General features: G+C 39.6%; 1 protein-coding gene across 2 annotated transcripts in view; it reads right to left on the reverse strand.

Moving 5' to 3' along the window:
* Positions 1-15,580, reverse strand: part of KIAA1958 (KIAA1958 ortholog) — a 180,800-nt gene that overhangs the window by 82,518 nt on the left and 82,702 nt on the right. For both annotated transcript variants that reach the window (XM_012461840.3, XM_012461841.3), the window contains exon 2: positions 8,647-9,841. In XM_012461840.3, coding sequence (XP_012317263.1) covers positions 8,647-9,817 — 1,171 coding nt within the window. In that variant the 5' untranslated portion in view covers positions 9,818-9,841. The remainder of the gene's footprint in view (positions 1-8,646; positions 9,842-15,580) is intronic.

A 15,580-nucleotide genomic window follows, 5' to 3' on the forward strand; every position in this document is an offset into this window, starting at 1 on the left:
TTATATTCTGCAACCTTGTCTTCCAAGATTTATTCACGTTAATAAATATGTATGCGACCAATTCATCTATTCCACTGAAAACTATATCACAATGTATTTATCTACTTCTCTTTATTGTATCTCGGCTCATCACAACCTTCGCCTCCCAGGTTCAAGCAATTTTCCTGCCTCAGCCTCCCAAGTAGCTGGGATTACAGGCATGTGCCACCATGCCCAGCTAATTTTTGTATTTTTAGTAGAGACAGGGTTTCACCATGTTGGCCAGGATGATCTCAACATTTTGACCTCGTGATCCACCCAACTCAGCCTCCCAAAGTGCTGGGATTACAGGTGTGAGCCACTGTGCGTGGCCTCTACTTCTCTACTGATAGACACTAAGGTTGTTAACTGATATTTTTCTCCTGTTATCAAGAAGTTGCACTGTAGACCCCTGAACATATTTCCTTTTATATACTATGAGGAAGTCTCTTTAAGACAGGCATTTAAAAATTGTATTCCAAGGATGTATGATATACACACTTTAAACTTCATCAGATATTGTAAGTTGCTCTACAAAGTAGTTGTACCAATTTATATTTCCACCAGCATGTTCCCATTTTCTCATACCTTCAATAACACCTGGTATAGTTAAAATGCTTTTTGCCTTTCTAATGGGAGTAAGATAGTATCTTGTTGTTTTAATTTGCATTCCCCTCCCCCCCAATCTGGTGTGGATGCATTTGACTGGCAAAGCCTAAGGTCACAGTACTGCCCTTGCTGAAATGTAAACTTGGAAAGCAAGTTTCTGGCTTCTCTTATGAGGAAGTACAAATACACAAAGGAGGGAATTCCCTCACCTAGATGGGAAGAGTGCTCAATGTTACTGGATGGCCAGATGAAATGACAATGTGGCTGGTAATCCTGAATTTCCTAGATTACTGCTTCTCAAGCTCTAATGCACATACAAAGTCACCTGGAGATCTTTTTAAATGCAGATTCTGATTTTGTGGGTCTGGGATAGAGCCTGAGATACTGATTTTCTTTTTTCTCTTTTTTTTTTTTGAGATGGAGTCTCGCTCTGTTGCCCAGGCTGGAGTGCAGTGGCATGATCTTGGCTATTCAATAAACATGTAACAAAGCACCTGCCAATGCCAGAGAATACTATATGTGCCGCTTCAGTGACAGCCTTGTCCCATGTCACTGAATCCTTCCCTCCACCCTTCATAGGAAGCATGGGAACTCACTCCACAGAAGCTGTCATCTTTGGTTATGGATTCCTTTTTTGTTTTTTCAGGGCTATTGCTGTTTCTCCTTTTAGCTGAAATAAGAGTTGTTCTTTGGATATGCCACTCTATCTGACCCTCTAAAGCAGTCACTTGCCTATTATACTCCCTTTGTCCTCTAGATCCCATGTGTGGATGGCCAATAAGATCTGAAAGTGCCCCGAGACATGACTTAGGTCTTCAGAGATGCCTATATGCCCCTGAGCTACCAAATCATTGAGCAGGTAAGAATAAGTCACTCTTACTGCCATTCATATTCCACTCTCTCTGCTTTCTCTTGGTACCTTGGCCTAACAACTTTTAAAAAATATTTTTTTAATTTTTAATTTTTGTGAGTACATAACAGGTGTATATATTTGTGGCGTACAGTGAGATGTTTTGATACAGGTATGCAATGTGTAATAAGCACATCACGGAGAATGGGGTATCCAGCCCCTCAATCATTTATCCTTTGTTACAATCCAATTATACTCTTGTCATTTAAAAATGTACAATTAAGTTACTATTGACTACAGTCACCTGTTGTACTATCCCAACTCTTTACTACTCAAGTAATGAGCAAAAAATGTGACAGTGTGACTGCCATGCCCTTCCTTTCCTAGCTTGATACTGTCTGTAGACTTGAAGCCAGTGCCTACGCCTTCCAGGGCTGGAGCAGTGAAGCTTTCCTAATGAGATAATAGGGCTGCTCAACTGCAGTGAGTCTGCATTCATGAGTATGTGGCACTGACAGTGGGGAAAGGTGGCAATTAGAGGTGGGATGGATGCATCCCCCAGGACTAGCATATCAGGGAGGGCTGAGTCTGGTCTGATTTCAGACATGACCAGGGAAGCCAAGGCTTCCAGTGAGTCCCTTCACCTCATCTTCGTGGTGTTCTTGGGTGGCTGCACGTTCTTTGAGATCTCAGCCCTCCAGTTCCTAACAGGATTGTTGCAGAGGTTAAATGGGATAACTACTATTTAAAGGTGTCAGGCCTGTGAGGAGGATTCAGTGTTCATTCCCTTCCCCTTTAGTGTACGATTTCCTGCACCTGGAAAAGATTCCCCCCAAAGATCAGTTCCAAGGTTTGCTTCCTGGATGAGAGAGAAATAAGGCTCTAGACTTTTCATATTAATCCCCGCTCCTGCACCCAGAACTGGCCCTGAGCACCAAGAGCTTAGGGGAGGCTGGGCAGCCATGGTGTTTTGGTCTTTCCTGGCGGCCTCCTGAGACTCTGCATTTCTAATGTGCTCCCAGGTAATGCTGGTGGTGATACTGGTCCACAGACCATATTTTAGTAGACAAATGGGTGTAACTACATGAAATCAAAATCTACTTCACTTCTCAAAGAATACTGAGCACAATCTAATGATGATGATGATGAAAATAAAAATACCGATAAAGGTGGCTATTATCCATTTATTGAATGTTTATCATATGTCAGGTACTCTCTCAGGTACTCTCTTTAGTGCTTTACCAAATTTTTGCATTTGGTCCTCACAACAACCCTGACAGGCAGACATTATCATTACTTTACAAATGAGGGAACTGAGTTTCAGAGAAGTAAAATGACTTAGCTAAGGTCACAAAGCCAGCAAGAGGCAGAGTAAGGGTCCTGGCTCACGGCAACCTCTGCCTCCCGGGTTCAGGCAATTCTCTGGCCTCAGCCACCCGAGTAGCTGGGACTACAGGCACCCACCACGATGCCTGGCTAATTTTTGTATTTTTAGTAGAGATGGAGTTTCACCATGTTGGCCAGGCTGGTCTCGAACTTCTGACCTCAGGTGATCGGCCCGCCTTGGCCTCCCAAAGTGCTGGGATTACAGGTGTGAGCCACTGTGTCCAGCTAGTCTTGTTTCTTCTTGTAACAAGAGGCATATATTTTTCATGGAATAAATACATAAAATAATTATGTGTCTATGTGTATATATGCATGTTATGTGTATATATACACAAACATATGTATTTATACATATTTCCACACTTATATTAGAACACTTTTCCAATGTATCCTGTCTTTAAATAAAATACATAACAACTCTTCCTATCTGACCACATTAAAAAAACTAAATGCTCAAAAGAAAACAAACCTCCCATAAACAGTAGTAGAAATCTCTGGTTTACTGCCCCTCTCAAGAATAGTACCCAGAATGTTCTTGGAAGAATACTTCCACCTCACGCCCACACTCAGCTATGCAGTTTGTGTAGGCCTGGTCTCAATACCATTTCCAGGGTGGGGGCCTGATGCCCTAGAGACTAGCTTAGGGGAGACTGGGAATGCTGTGACATAGGTTCTGTCTACTGCTAGACAAGAAACTGGCAGCACAACCATCTTGGGTCCATGCAGGGATCCAGTATAATAGGTGAATCTAAGAGGGAGGAAAGCCAAGGTGGCAAATGGCAAGAGGGAAACCTGATGCTGTCTGAAGCCTGGGTGAAAGCTGGTTTGAAAATGTGTCTTTGGACTAAAAGGCAGTTAATTCTCTCCTTTAACTTATTTTAACTCAGATTTTTTGCTTCTGACAAGAGAAACTATTATCTATTGCGTCAACATAGACCAGATAACTGGCAGTAATATGTACCTTAATCAATTTTTAAAAGCTCACTGAACTCAATATTACATGAGTAATTTTTCAAAAAGCGTATTAAATGATTTAGACTCCATTTCTCTTTCTTTCTGAATGCATTTTTTGTATAAAATCACCCTAAATTTATACAAATAAATACTCAAACAGTAAAAATGAGAAGAAAAAAATAGAGATCATTGAAAACAGAAACAAAAACAAGAAAGAGACCCAATAATAAACAAAATGTGGTATATGAATCAATTCAGTGGAGAATGGGAATTATTCAACAAATGACACTGAGACATTTGACTACCTGAAAAAATAGTAGCATGAGGTCCTACCCCAAAATATATTCTAATTGTAAAGTCAAATGTTAAAAAAAGAAAGGAAGAAAAGAAGAGAAGAGAGAAAGAAAATCATAAAAGAACAAGAGGGGGCTGGGCATGGTGGCTCCCGCCTCTAATCCCAGCACTTTAGGAGGCCAAGGTGGGCAGATCACAAGGTCAGGAGTTTGCGGCCAGCCTGGCCAATATGGTGAAACCCCATCTCTACTAAAAATACAAAAAAAAAAATTAGCCAGGCATGGTAGCACATGCCTGTAGTTCTAGCTACTGGGAAGGCTGAGGCAGAAAAATTACTTGAACCCGGGAGGTGGAGGTTGCAGTGAGCCGAGATCACACCACTACACTCCAGCCTGGGTTTAAAAAAAAAAAAACAGAGCAAGAGGGAAATACAGAGAAATATGTAAAGAAAGGACTTCCTAAGCAAAATACCAAAGACAGAAAAGAAAAAGACTGATTGACAGATGTTGAAAGAATTGCCTTCATAAAAATTAAGAAAATTCATACCTCAAAAAATGTCAGCAACAAAATTAAAAGCTAATGGTAAAGTGGGAAATGTATTTCCAATATACATGATAGATTATGAGTTACTATTTCTAATATATACAGAACACATGAATCTATTAGAAAAAGACAAATATATATTTTTTTCAAAAGAAAATATATATACATACAAATCTGATAAGCAAAAATTGATTGCTTGTTACTATAGAACTTTTGGGAAAAGAGCTGATTAATAAAACAGATACTTGCACAAAATCATAATGTGTGAGTATACTGAAGAAATATAATATACACATAAAACCCTAACTCATGATACAATAGCGATTTAAATGTCATTATGACAAATGCCCCAAATTTACATAAAACCTCAAAAATTAATGGAATTCCAGCTACTAGTAGGTAGTCAATAATTCTTCTAATAATAGATGCCTCTTTACTCATTGTATACAAAGATTTGGATTGAGCAGTATGGCAGGAGTGACATGAAAATTAATGATTTTATCTATCTATACCTTGATTAACATTTTATAATTTTATGAGTTCAGTTCTGAACAGAAGGATGATTTTCCGCTAGGGAAATCAAATTTAAATGGCAATAATAAAACCAAACAAATGGAACAATTTCTCTTTGTTTCTGGCTAACTCAATAGTCATGTGTCATATTATTTATTTTAAAAATATCTAAAGATATACAGTATTTCTGCAGTGATCTGATACTCAGTACAGAACAACTATTTTAAAAGAGCCTGACTCAGCTTTCAGCTAGGTCTTTCAGAACCTTTCTTCTTTGCTTAGTACCAAGTATACTTTACATATTAACTGTGTAAGGTCCACCTGTAACAAAGTCATTCACATACATTTAGATGTGCTGGATTCTAAATTTTTTTAAATGTATGTTTAGAAAGATTATCTACTATAAACAAACATGCAAACACAAACAAATAAAACTTTAGAATATATAACCTAATAAGGTACTAGAGTAAAAGGTAAATTTAATGTTAACTTTATATGCTTCACTCAAAAGAAAAATGTGAGTCTGACTTTTATTTGTCCCACTGTTGTTTCCAGTCCAAACAGTATTTCTCTAAAGCTAAAGACATCTTAGCAATATGATATCCTTCCTGAGAACAATGGATCAAAACATGAGGACTATCCTTAGAAAATCATCATGACCAGTCTTCATACTGTTTTTCTTAAAGGTTCACCTCCCGCCCAAACTAATACTCCTCTGAAAGTAAAGCCAAATTCCAATGTATGACTGTATATATTATGTACTCTCTCCTTGGCCATGCCTGCTTTTTATAGCTATTGTAAGAAGTGCAGTTTCCATGAGGGAAGAAAAAAAACCTAAGAGAACGTAATAAATGGATTAAAATTATTTTTTTCAAACAGGCTGAATTTCTTTCCCAAAATGATTTAACACTAATATATTCATATATGGTTTAGTAAAGAGCCTCAATGCCTCATTTAGTATCCATGAGGCAGATACAGAAACATCTTGCATCTTGCTTTGCAGGGCTAAGTTAGTGTAAAGGTGTGCAACACAACGAATACTCTTCACCAAACTGGGTACAGTGGACCACTTAGCAAAATACATTCTGAATTCTACCCTATTCAAGAAAAAAAAAAAAAAAGGCAGGGGAGGTCAAACAAATTAAAGTAGAATTAGATTCACAACAATTTAAATGAAAAGGTACTACTTACATCCTACATATACTAAGAGTCAGATTTCCTAGAACAAAGACTTTCACCAGCCTAATAAAGATAACATTTTGTCTCCTGATGAGATTAGCCAAGGACCATGTTGTTATTCAATGATCAAAGTATAATTCATTAAAATATTTTTTTAAAAGAAAGAAAGAAAAAGACAACCCATGGGATGGGAGAAAACATTTGCAAATTATATACCTGATAAGGATCTCATATTCAGAATATACAAAGAACTCCAACAACTCACCAATAAGACGACAACCTAATTTTAAAATGGGCAAAAGATCTGAGTAGATGTTTCTCAAAAGAAAATATACAAATGGCCAACAAGCACATGAAAGAAAGCTCAGTACCATTAGTCATTAGGGTAATACATATCAAAACCCCAATAAGATACTACTTCACACACCCAATAGGATATTTATTTTTTAAAACATGAAAAATAAGAAGTGTTGGTGACAATGTGGAGCAATAAGAACCTTTATAGATCACTAGTGAAGCTGTCCAATGATGGAGCTGCTTGGGAAAACAGTTTGGCAGCTCCTCAAAAAGTTAAATATAAAGTTACCACAGGACCCAGCAATTCCACTCCTAGGTAGTTACCAAAACCAAATAAATACACATACCCATAAAAAAACCTGTTCACAAATGTTCACAGCAGCATTATTCACAATAGCCAAAATATGAACACAACCCAAATGTCCATTAACTGACGAAAGAAAAAATAAAATATAGCATAGTCATACAATATCGAAAGAAATGCTACAATATGGATTAACCTTGAAAACTTTATGTTAAGTGTAAAGGGTGGTCACAAAAGGCCACATAATATGTGATTCCACTTATATGAAACATATAGAATAGGAAAATCTATAGACAGAAAGTAGATCAGTGGTTGCCAGGAACTAGGGGGAGGGAAAAAGTGACTGTTAATGGGTATGGGGTTTCTTTCTGTGATGATGAAAATATTCTGAAATTAGGTAATGGTGATGGTTGTACAATTCTGTGAATACACCAAAACCCACTAAATTGTACACTTTAAAAGAGTGAATTTTATGATACGTGAACAGTATCTTAATAAAACTATTATTTTTAAGAAAGAGAAAAATAAATAAACTGAAAAGCATAATTTTCAATCAGGATGTAAATATTTTCAGTGAATATCTTCTTAATAACACCATGAATATATCTTCAAAAAAATCATAAATGGAAGGTTTTCTTTGAGAATCTCAAAGTTGATACTAAAATAGGGAAAAAAGTTTGCTAAACAGCTTAATCCAAGGAAGTTTCAGGATAAAGGCACAGGTGCCTCAGGCTTCTAGGAAGCTTCTTCCAAAAATACAAGATGTTTTTGAGAAAGACTGAAATAAACTAAAACATGCCACAGATTTCTGCACGTTTCTTCATCCTTGTCCATGTTTCTGTTCTAGCCTACTAGATTTGAATCATGAAGCCAAAAGCATGACACCCAAGCCCCCTTTATATACTAATTAAATAAATTAGTGTATAAAGATTATATATAATCTTTATATATAAATTAAATATAAATTTATATTATAAATATAATATATTTATATTATTATAAAGGCCCATATTAAATAAATACTAAATGTCAGAATTAAAAAACATTAGAACGTTACAATTACAGGTGCAGGGGCCTCAAACAATTATTTCGCTCCCCTCTCAATCCATTCCAGTTAGGCTCACAAATTCCAGAAATGCAAGTTTTCTTATTCTTTCAAATTTTAAGGGAAAAGATAAAATACCTCTTTTAGAAGTGTCCATTGCTTTTTTTAAAAAACTTATTTTAAACTACCACACCAACTAAAATGAATAGCAAGCTGGCTCAGTCAAATAAATAATAATGGAAAAGTATCAGGTCTATTGTCATTATATGCCTTACCCAACATCATCTCAGCTTCAAACAACAACTAAACACACTGCTACTGATAGAAAAGCATATTTTTAAAACTTTCAAAAATAACTTTACTATATACATATTCAGTTGACAGGTATCAAACTTAAATCTAATGCTACAATATCAACAGAACAATCTTACAGCTGTCCTCTCAGCCCTAAGGTACATCAACTGGATAGGGCCTTAATTCTTATGAATTTCCTTTATAGTATTACCTGGATATAACACAGTCATTATTTCTATCTTTCTATGACTAACAGAGGACTGAATTTAAGCAAACTGAGCCAATGGTTTTAGAAGTGCTGACGGCGCAGAATTCTGGTGTGTGTGGATGAGGGACTTGCTGTCACCTCACATGCCATACCTGGTAAGCACTGTGCTGCGGCCTCAGTGGTTATGGCTGGAGCGACTGGGGGCTGCTGCTGACTGGAGCTTACTTCTGGCTCTGTGTTAACTGAGGGAGAAAGGGCTACCTCACAGGAGGAGACCTGGCTGGGCAGATGGGACAGGAACTCTTCAGAAGCAACTTGCTCATCCTGTCCAGGCAGCTGCAGGGCAGACAAGGGGATACTGATCTGTTTGTTAGGATGGGATGTGCTCACAGGCATTTGCATGGCCACCTGTTGGTTGGTACCATGGCTACCAGGGGGTCCTCTGTTTGGCGAAGCCAAAGATACCCTAGCAGTCTTCTGGACAACTGGTCTGGAGATCACAGAGGGGGATGCGGACATACCATGTGGGTCTAGCTCCGTGCTGATGGCAGATGTTACGTGGGGAATCAGTTTAGCAGACCCTACACAGGAGGGACCGGCATGAGTCTGAGGCTTGGGTTTTGCCATCTGTGTCAAGGACAGGGCTGGTCCATCTACCCCTCCTGTCAGTTCTGCATTTGCCACAATGTAATAATCTTCGGGGATCTCTTGTTTGATTTTCTTAATGATGACATCATTGCTGCATTCGTCAACCATCTGCGCCTGGGAGCTTGAATGGAGGGAAGATGGGACTATCCCAGGTCTTTTGCGAGCAATGCTTTGAGGCCTTTGGGTCTGGGGTTCAAAGTCACTATCCTCATCTGTAACAGAAGACTCACAAACCATGTCAAACAGGGTGTTCTCATCTTCATATTCTTCAACAGCTTCATCCAGTTCAGAGGGCTCACTACAATAGGAGAAGTCACAAGAGTCTCTGGTCCGGTTACAGTCTAGCTTTGCTTTCACTGGTCGCCCAGGGTACCTTTCAACAGGGCTAGTCTGTGTCTCAGAGGGCACCCCAATTATGCTGGGACTATCAGAGTTAAAACTTCTGTTATCCTGGAAACAGACCCTCTCTTGGGACCCAGCTCTGCAAGTAGCCGTTAGTGGCCAGTGATAAGCATGGCCAGCGCTACAGCCCCACATTGCTGTCAGGTTCCCATGGGAACCTTCAGAGAGCAAGTGTTTCAGGTTTGGAATGAGGCTGCAAATAGTCCCATGGCTGTGGGCCCAGCTGACCAATTTGGACAGATTCTCAGATGAGGTATGAAGACAATCCTCCATGTTACAGGATCAGCAGTGTCTCTCCTAAAGGGAAATAATCAAAAGAAGAAGCCATTATTATCTGAGATATTCCTATGGCTCAATTACTTCAGTCTGTCCCAAATATGATCATTTGGCATAAAAAAGAAATGCACCTCAAAACTGAATCTAGTCAATGTCACTGTAGATGAGCAGGAACTGGAAGAGAATACCAGGAAAAGTAAAAACAGCTGATGACTTATGGTTGTGGGATTTGGAGAAAAATTTTGTGAGTTTCCTTTATTGTTATAATAATTCCTGCCTAAGGAAAAAAAGAGAGAGAAAGAAAAAGAGAAACGAGCAATAAAAAGAGCTTTTCCATGGTACATTTTACTTCCAAAGTCACTGACAAGAGAGGTTCAGACGGCCCCTCAATAATAACATTGTGTCTATTACTTGCATTAACCAAGAGCATGCAGCTCCAATGTCACCCTTTGTCATCAGAAACTTCACTACTAGAAGCAGAGCCAACAAAGGAGGTTTGGATCCATCCTGGGATGGATATCAGAGAAAGGAAGCCAGTCCTGGCTGGGCACCAGAAGACAATGCAACTGGGAGTCCAAGGAGGGAATGAGGGACTCGATTTGAAAAGTGGGGAAGTCTTCAGCAGAGAAGGGACAGTAGACTGGGAGGAGACCTGCTGGATAGGGCAGTCTGTAGACCAAAGCAGCCGGCACAGGGAAGTGGGAGGCCCTGCTCTAACCACTCTCAGGAGCAGGCTTCCTGTCTCCTGGCTATCTACAATTCCTGAAATACTGCCTTTCATTTACCATCAGAGGTTACAAAGTTGGTCTGGTGTTTTCCACCATCTGAGGGTCTCATAAAGCCAAGGATAACCAACTACCAAATAAAAGCAAATCATTCCTTATTAGGCAGGAGACAAAAAGAAGCCTTTGTTAGTCACTGAAGAGGGAGGACAACACGATGGGTAAGAAAGTGAAAGGGGACATGTGGAGTCTGCAAGGGGCTGGAAAGGTTAGTAAGGCTCTGCCAAGAGGGGGCTCCTGGGAGCACTGGGCAGGGAGGCACAGGAATCTTTATGTGTGATTTAGTCGGCCCTGGCTATCTACAGCTGTGGGTGACAAGACATGCCTTGCTGGTGCTCTGCACTCAGGCACCACAGTCTAACCACGATGACACCTGAGCCTCCATTCCCTGGCCTGACTCCATGGCTCCCGGTCAGGGAGGTTAGGTAAGTTCAAATCCTTTAACATACTATTAAGATCTCTGTTGATGTGGCCACAGCCACCTCTCAAGCCTCATTTCCTAAGACCATGGCCTCTTCCCATACTTCTTGTGGTCCCCTCTTCTCTAAACTCCCTACTGGTGAGAGACTCATTCTTTCACTTGATACGCTGCCCTTCTCTTTCCTTACCTGGCCAGCCCCTTCAAAACTGAACCTGGGGCCACCTCCTACTGGCATCTTTCCAGACCCTCTTTCTGCCTAAGAGATTTATTTAGCTTCCTTTCACCCATGCCTATATCCTCTCAAGAGATATGCCTTTGCTATACTATTATCATTGACTTGCTTGTCTGTCTCTCGGACTTGACTAAGGATTTCCTGAAGGCAGAAACTATGACTTAATTATTCACTCATCAGTGAGGACTTACTTGGGGATATGGAAATTCATAAGGCATGCTCCTGTTCTTGAGACATTATAACCTATTGTCTAGTATGCAGTCATTGCCGAATAACTGAATGAAGAATGAATGAATGTTTATAAACTGCCAGCACCATCAATACTTACAAAGTGAATGTATAAGACTCCCAAGTAGGAAACAGAAAATTTCCTCGGATCTCTTTTATTGTAACCATTCAAGGGATTAGAGGGTTTTCTCCCCTAGTGTAACCAAAACCCAGCCGTCTTGTATATGCAGAAGAGTGACAGACAAGCAACCAGAGTTCATGAAGCAGCAAAGTGAACGGAAAAAACAGTGACTGGTGTGGGAGTCAGGAACGCCAAATCCCAAGCCTGGAACCACTGCCTGTGGTCTCAAACAAGTTTGGCACTAATTATCTCTAAGCCTAAAATGCCAGGACTACATGATCTTACATTTCCTTCATACTCTAGAAATTCAGATTTATTTCATTTATATTCCTTTCATATAACTTTGGTTAAAGTAGATATAAAAAAAAAAAAAGACAGAAACTGGTTTATGTGTCTGTTTGTGTTCTGAACTTTTATTTTTATTTTTTTTGTAGAGACAGGGGTCTCCCTATGTTGCTCAAGCTGTTCTTAAACTGGGCTTAAGCAATTCTCCTTCCTGTCTCAGCCTCCCAAAGCTCAGGGTTTACAGGCATAAGCTACTGCACCCCAGCCTGTGTTAAACTTAACATCACTAGTAATATTTAATTGGTGTGGCAGAGACTGCTATTTTGCCTACCCAGTGTCCATTCTCTTAGTCCTCACAGAGAGTCCCAATTTGTTGAGGCAGTAATGTGCTCACGAAAATATTTTCCCAGCTTCCCCTGGAGCAAGGGTGGCCCTATGACACACACAGTCATGGCCAAGGACATGTAAATGGAAGGGGTTTGGATCATAATCCTGAAAGACAAAATCCCGAATGCCATAGTCCCAAATGTTGAAATCACGAAAGATCAAAATCCCTGAAGTCTAAAATCCCAAAAATCACAATCATAGGATAGCTACATCATGTTAGGTGGAACTATTACCTTGTTATTGTCTTTATTTGGAAATTAAATATGGTTTAAGGAGATGCATATGCGTGATAGACTGACATGGGGTGGATTTAAATTCAGGCATCAATTTGACTGGATTAAGACTTAGAAACCTAGTAAAGCACCATTTGGGGAATGTCTGTAAGGATGTTTCCAGGAGAGATTAGTGTGTGAGTCTCAGTGAACTACATGAAGATCTTGCCTGAATGTTGGTGGCACCATCCAATCAGCTGAGGCCCCAGAGAGAATAAATACAGAAGGTGAATTGTTCTCTCTCTGAGAGCTAGCACAGACTTCTCTTTCGCTGCCTTGGACATCAGAACTGGAGGCCTCCAGCCTTTGGACTCTGGGACTTATGCCAGCAGTTCCAAGGTCCTGGCCTTTCAGCCTCAGACTGAGTCACATCATCGGCTTCCCTGGTTCTGAGGCCTTTGGATTTGGATTGAACCACTACACCAGCATCCCAGGGTCTCCAGCTAGCAGACAGCCTGTTGTAAGACTTCTCAGCCCCATAATTGCATAAGCCAATTCCCCTAATAAATCCCCTCTCATGTTTATATGCATATCCTATTAGTTCTGTCTCTCTGGAGAATCTTGACTAATACAGATTTGGTACAGACAAAGCCAAGTGTCATTCCTTCTTACTGTATTCCTTACAACACAATAGAAGAGACTGAAATGTTCTCTTGCAAAAGAGCTGTGATAAGTTAACTATATAAGGTTACTAAATGGTGAAATATAAAACTTTAAAAGCTAATTATTATTGGTGCTGCCCAAGCAGAAAATCGCTTAATTGCAGCAGCTAAGCAATAGGCAGATTTTCACATGGATAGCATACACTTACAAAATTTGTAGACCACAACCACTTTCCAAATACAAGTGCAGCAAGTGTTTCAAAGATCACAGAAGTGAAAACACAGGCAAAAAGTACAAGAAATCTCCCCTGCCAAATTATTGAATTGTGTACGACTTCTGCCCCTTCACATACAGCACCATGCTTCCATTCAAAAAACACCCTTCAGCAGAGAATAAAAAGAATTCAATAAGCTCAGGGACCTTCTGAACCAAATACACTTGTTGATACTGAGGTTTCTTCAGTGTTTAAAAAAAAAAAATTAAATGGTGAACTATTCACGATTAGTGATTTGACTGTCAAAGAAGACAGATTTCTTATATTTACCACTAAATCTAACACAGAAGAACTAGCACATGCTTCACTTTAGCTAATGAATTTCAAAATCGTTCCCACTGTTTATCAACTACATATAATTCATGCCCCTGTTAGATGTGAAAATTAAAGAACTTACCCACTCAATTATGTATTAATGACTAGAAAAAGTAAAGCACTTAATGAATGTTTATTTGGGCCAGGTGCAGTGGCTCACACCTGTAATCCCAAACTTTGGGAGGCTGAGGTGGGCAGATCACTTGAGGTCAGGAATTCAAGACCAGCCAGCCCAACATGGTGAAACTCCATCTCTACTAAAAATGCAAAAAAATTAGCCAGGCATGGAGGCACCTGCCTGTGATCCCAGCTCCTCGGGAGGCTGAGGCGGGAAAATCATTTGAACTCGGGTGGAGGTTGCAGTGAGCCAGATCGTGCCATTGCACTCCAGCCTGGACAACAAGAGCGAAACTTGTCTCAAAAAAACCACATTTTTTAAAAAAGTAAATTTCAAAGTGTTACCAATAAAGTTTGTATTTCCTATTCAGCCTAATGCATTTGGCAGGAAATTCAGATGAGTGGATTGGCTACAATGATACAAACTTCAGTTAAAGGGGTCATTTGACTACACTGGCATTCTTTTCAGCAGATGACATTCCAGAAGCTTTTAATGAATTAAAGCCACATTGCCTGAAGAAGCCAGCAAAGTAATGACTAGTTCAAAAATAATTATGTGCACAGTAGGAATAAGAAGACATTTAATGTAATGGTGTTGCTGTTCCATCACTAGTACTGCTTCTGCCAAATTTGTGGTCTGTGCATGAGTACATGCAGAATGGATTTCCATCTACCCACAACTCAGAAGCATGGGGAAATTTAACAGGTAATGCTCATGTTGTATACCGAATCACAGAAGAATTCCAACAAGAACAGTACCACATATAGAAGGAACGTGAACATATTCTCCATGGAGAGCTATGTCCTCAAAGAAAAAAAGAAGCTTTTCATCAACATACAAGACTTCAAAATATAGTTAATGATCATGAAAGTCAGCCAGCTCTTACAGACTACCTCCAAGCAACTGCCATAATATATCCTTGTAACACACTTTTTTTTTTTTTTAGTTTTCCTACTCTTAAATTGGCAGCCCTATTTTTTTTTTTTTTTTTTTTTTTTTTGAGACAGGGTCTTGCTCTGTTGCCCAGGCTGGAGTGCAGTGGTGAGATCACAGCTCACTGCAACCTCTGCCCCCCGGGGTTTTGGTAACTCTCCTACCTCAGCCTCCCAAGTAGCTGGGACCACAGGTATGCACCACACCTGGCTACTTTTTGTATTAAAATTTTTTTTTGGTAGAGATGGGGTTTTGCCATGTTGCCCAGGCTGGTCTTGAACTCCTGAGCTTAAGTGATCTACTTGAGCCTCCCAAAGTGCTGGGATTTCAGGCTTGAGCCACCACGCTGGGCCATGCACTATTTCTTTTACAATGTGCTATGCTATGTATTTCATCTTATCATTTTCGAAACTGAGGTATCAACATTATGAAGACTTACATAGTTCTAATTTACTTTACATCCTTTTTGGAAATTTGACTCCAAAAAGGTGTATTACCACAATGTTGACTTTGTGTGTAAGCGCCATGTGTGTATATAAAAGCATTGAAACTTTCTTAATAAATGAAGAGATGTCCTTTTTGTACATCTACATTTGTGAAAAATAAACTTTCTCAAGATCTTAGCTCTTTGGGCATCTGCATATGCAATGGTGACCCATCACGGTTTTGATGAATGTCATCAAGACAGGTTGTCTGTCACAGTATATCAGATGACCTCAGTTATAAGCTATTTCTTCAGGACTATGGTTCATCTGCTCATAACTGTTATACCCATGCAACTGTCATTAA

Source organism: Aotus nancymaae, unplaced genomic scaffold (assembly GCF_030222135.1).
Source record: "Aotus nancymaae isolate 86718 unplaced genomic scaffold, 86718_ANA_hifiasm-v0.15.2.pri h1tg000003l, whole genome shotgun sequence".
NCBI lineage: Eukaryota > Metazoa > Chordata > Mammalia > Primates > Aotidae > Aotus > Aotus nancymaae.